This window comes from Postia placenta, assembly GCF_002117355.1.
Source record: "Postia placenta MAD-698-R-SB12 unplaced genomic scaffold POSPLAscaffold_37, whole genome shotgun sequence".
Lineage (NCBI taxonomy): Eukaryota > Fungi > Basidiomycota > Agaricomycetes > Polyporales > Adustoporiaceae > Rhodonia > Rhodonia placenta.
The window spans coordinates 1-4381 of NW_020169868.1; the positions used below are offsets into that span (position 1 = coordinate 1).

Genomic DNA, 4381 nt, shown 5'->3' on the forward strand with positions numbered 1-4381 from the left:
AAAGAGGGAAAGAGGGAAAGAGGGAAAGAGGGAAAGAGGGAAAGAGGGACAGAGGGGAGGGGACCCAGGGGAAGGACTTAAATGACCTTTTGATAAAATAATATTATAAATATTTTTAAAATCATTATAATCCATTTTCTTTACTCCTAAGACTGGATATAAATTAAAAAAAGGAATTACAATATTACCTATATCCTGAATATTTGAAATATTTAAACTTACAGTTTGTTTTGAAAAATAAATACCTTTATTTGTTCTTGAATTATATTTGTTGAAAGAAATATTTGGAAAGTATTTTGAAAGATAATCGTATAAACCTTCTAATAAGGCAGTATCTTTAAGATGAAGAGTTATTTTAAAAACACATCCTGTATGAAATGTATCTTTATACTGTGTCAACTTAGTATAAAAAGATCCATCTCCACTTGTAAATCCTGCTACCCACATTCCATGAGGAATACCCCTAAAATTGTAAGACATAGTATCAATTAAAGAAATATTAAAATCAGGAAAAGCTTCTTTCAAACTATCAGATAATCCGAAATTAGTTAAATTTTTTAATGTAGCCAATTTTGTCATACCTTGATAATTAAAATGTTCTTTTGTTGACATAATATTATAAGCTTGTAACCAATCTTGATACACAAGATATTTGCTGGAAACAAGAGGATATAGTTTAAAATGGTTAACAATAACTGCAAGATCTTTAAATGTTTTAACTGTATAATTAGTTACTTTTCCTTTTGTACTTACAGTTCCCACTCCTAATGTATCCTTAAAACTTAGAAGAATAGGTAAATCTTTAACATGTAAGTTAATTCCAAAAACTAATCTAGGAGTATACTTAAATTTAGCTTTAGAATCTTTAAATAATTCAATACTAAAATAACCTTCAGCATCAACAAATCCAGTCATAAACCAAGGATCTAGTTTATTTAACTTGGGTCTTTTTGTAACAACTACATTTTCAGAGACATTATTTTTGTTAGAAAGGATTTCAGTTTGATACCCCCTTACAGGGGCCATTAGAGTGCACCTTAACAGTCCTACTTGAAAACTGTAACTACCGTCCACTCGTTGCTCTTTTACCAGTGCAATAGCGCTGGATTTAGATCCGCGATAACCCATTTCACTTTCGTTCATCTCCTGACTTGTTACCATACCCAGGTAATTATTCTGGCCACTTATAGCCTTTCGACTATAGCTTGGTACCAGGAGCTTTAGGGTGTCCCCGGAGTTTGATAGTTCGGCCCACGGGATCGATTTCCCAGATCGATCAGCAGGCAGCATGTAAGAATCAAATTCAATAGATTCACCACTTTCATTAATATAATCACTATATTCATAAGACCAATACCATTGGTGCAACCAATAATTTATTATTTATTGATTTTGTCGACTGTACATTAAGCAATATAATTTAATATTATATCACCCACAAGTGACCCAGTCTGTTGCAACCAGAGGGAAAAAAAATAACCCCCTAACTGACAGTCTTGTACTAAATCCGGTATTTAAATATAGTCTTTAACTGTTTTCACTCGCATCGCCAAAGGCAAAACTGCCTTTAAGAATCTTGTCAAATTCTTAAAAAGATAATTTAAAATTATCTTTCACGACTATTATATATATGTGTGTGGTTTGAAAGAACTTAAATAGTATTATTAATACCTAATTTATATAGCATACTAGGATGCATAAATGGTCCAATTATACTGATTAATGCAGTAATAGATTGTTTTTTAATATAAATTGAATATTTATCTTTGATATATATTTTTTGAATAGTTGTATCCAAATTATATCTAGATTTTATAGCTTCATTTAATAGTTTTACTTCTGTAAGTTCAAAACTGTTAGTAGCTATTCTAACCCCGCTATTAGTCCAACCACCATCATCCATAATCCACACCGCTAAGGCTAATGGTGTTAAATATTCAGCAATATTCTCAGGTATTACTTTTTTACCTTTTTTATAAAATAGCTGGTGTATCCAATTAAAACTTCTAAATGTAAATGTATTAAATTCATAACCGTAATATAATGTTCCATTTTTAATACCAATAGTTCTAGTATATTGTCTAGGTGGAAGATTAGTTGTATAACCTCTATTATATAATAATTCATATAACCAGAACAAATATTCTTTGTGTATTTGACTTTGTCTATAACAAACTCTAACACCTTCACCGGATCTTCTATTTAAATAAGCATCACCTAATACTGAACCTATTATAATAGATAATACATCTTGATTATGAGGACCTATTCTATTTATAGCTCTAATATTTTGTATGTGATAAAACATACATTGATTTTTTGGATAAATACTAAACTTTTTATAATTGATCAGTATACCTGAAGAATACAATACTGATTTACTATTAAGACTAATGCGGTTATTAGAAAGATAGCTACTTTTGAATGAGTTAGGATAATACTGATTATTTTTTTTACCATTAAAAATGGTGTCTTTCATTTTATTTAATATATATAATTTTAGGCCACCTAAAAAGAGACCTACTACTTTAATAGTAATTGTAGGTGAAATAACTTCATCTAATAAATATAATAATCTGAAAGAAGGGAAAGCTATAGCAATTAATATTAAAGCAGGAGTAATAGTCCAAATAAGTTCAATTAATGTCGACAACATAAGTACTTTCATACTTAACTGGAATATATATTACCACATATGTTTACTTATATATGGCTTCCACGTGTAGTCTCTAAGGAAATAATCCCGCTAAGGTTTTAATACCTGAAGGTTTCCTGCTGATAATCCATTGTACATCTTTTAGGGTTTTCACTGCTTATCTTTTGGAACTTTATAGTACCTAAAAGCTTTAGGAGTTTCCAGCATATAGTGGAATTTTATTCATAGTTTTTTTAAGTTTATTTTGGAGTTCCCCCAGTAAATTTATATCTGTCTTTAAATATTTGACCTGAATTTATATACAGTCTTACAGTATTGTGACTAATTCCTAAAAATTTAGCAGCTCTTCTTATTGAAACAAAACTACCGATTAAATTAAATCCTTCTGAATCACATTTTTCATGTATGTAAACAAGATAACCTCTACTAGCACTCAATTTTAATAGAGTTTCTTCAGAATGTTTTCTACCTAAAGATTTTTGTCTAATTAACTCTTTAGTTTCTTCACTATGAGTTTTACCATATAAAGGATTATTTTCATTAGATTTTTTTAAAGCCATCAATGCTTTAGTTTCTTCAGTATGCGTACGACCATATAAAGCAGATTTTTCTTTAACATAAATTCCTTTTAAAGATTGACTAATTTTTGTTTTAGTTTCTTCAGTAAGCTTATGGCCTGAAGAACTACCTGCTATTTTTAAAGTATTGTACTTAGGATTTAATTTATCAAAATAATATTGTTCTCTTTCTGTTAAATCAGCTATATCACAATATTCTAAAATCTCTAATGAAAAATTAGAATATCCGTATTTAATTAAAGCTCTACTTATTACACGTTTCGCTCTATTCCTTAAATAACTAAGATTAAAATATCTTATAAATCTTTTGGCTAATTCTACTGATTGCCCAATATATATATCATTTGTTAATTTATTGGTCCATTTGTAAATACCAGATTTATTTTTATTATCTAATATAATTGAATTTTTCATAGAATAAGCATCTTCGTAAAACTTTATGCTATTAACATGTGAAGAAGGTGTTGTACTGTAAAAACGTATATAATTTAGATTATTTAAATTATTAAACTTAAAACACTTTTGAAAAGGCACATCTATACCGTGGTTAAGATATTTATGAACGATTGGAGATTTTTTAGAGTTATAGTAATAGATAATTGAACCTAAAACCCAAAATACACCTACTGAAATAACTACTAAGTAAAAAAATATAGTATTGTGTAGTTCAACTATTCCTGTAAAACCTGGAGCTGCACTGTCTTGAAATCCAATTTGCCAAGGTTGTGGGGCGTCATTAAATATAGTATTAAATATTGAAATATTTTTTAACATATTTAGAAAAATAATAAATTTTAATTTATATAATCTTAGTTTATTGAGTCCTCTTCTATACATATTTTAACTAAAAATAATTAATTATTTATTTTATAAAATTTAGATTAAAAACAAAAAACTTAGGCTGCCGACCGCAGGACAGGCACGTTATACCTTTTTTTAATTAAAAAAAGGGAAAAGAGATCAGTTCTAAGCCGGGATCTGCCCGAGGATCTGAAGTATAAATGTAGGAGTCTTAATTTTATTTTAAGCATATAAAATAAATAATATTAATTCAGAAATTTGAATTAGTAAACCAACAATCCCGATCCCCTCCCCTCGCTCGCGCCATCGCTCGCTCGCGCCTAGCGGCAGCCTAGCGGCAGGCAGG

The 4381-nt window shown here is 29.1% G+C and overlaps 3 protein-coding genes across 3 annotated transcripts; all 3 read right to left on the bottom strand.

Moving 5' to 3' along the window:
* Positions 1 to 75: 75 nt before the first annotated feature.
* POSPLADRAFT_1122450 (hypothetical protein) lies at positions 76 to 1215 on the bottom strand (the record flags this gene model as incomplete). Its single annotated transcript, XM_024483527.1, has 1 exon — positions 76 to 1215. A coding segment is annotated over one exon (1140 nt), but the record flags the coding sequence as incomplete, so codon positions are not given.
* Positions 1216 to 1663: 448 nt separating this feature from the next.
* On the bottom strand, positions 1664 to 2227 carry POSPLADRAFT_1083155 (hypothetical protein; the record flags this gene model as incomplete). Its single annotated transcript, XM_024483013.1, has 1 exon — positions 1664 to 2227. A coding segment is annotated over one exon (564 nt), but the record flags the coding sequence as incomplete, so codon positions are not given.
* Positions 2228 to 2895: 668 nt separating this feature from the next.
* Positions 2896 to 4008, bottom strand: POSPLADRAFT_1161037 (hypothetical protein; the record flags this gene model as incomplete). Its single annotated transcript, XM_024487642.1, has 1 exon — positions 2896 to 4008. The coding sequence occupies one exon, from the start codon at positions 4006 to 4008 to the stop codon at positions 2896 to 2898; it is 1113 nt and encodes a 370-aa protein (XP_024332870.1).
* Positions 4009 to 4381: the final 373 nt, after the last annotated feature.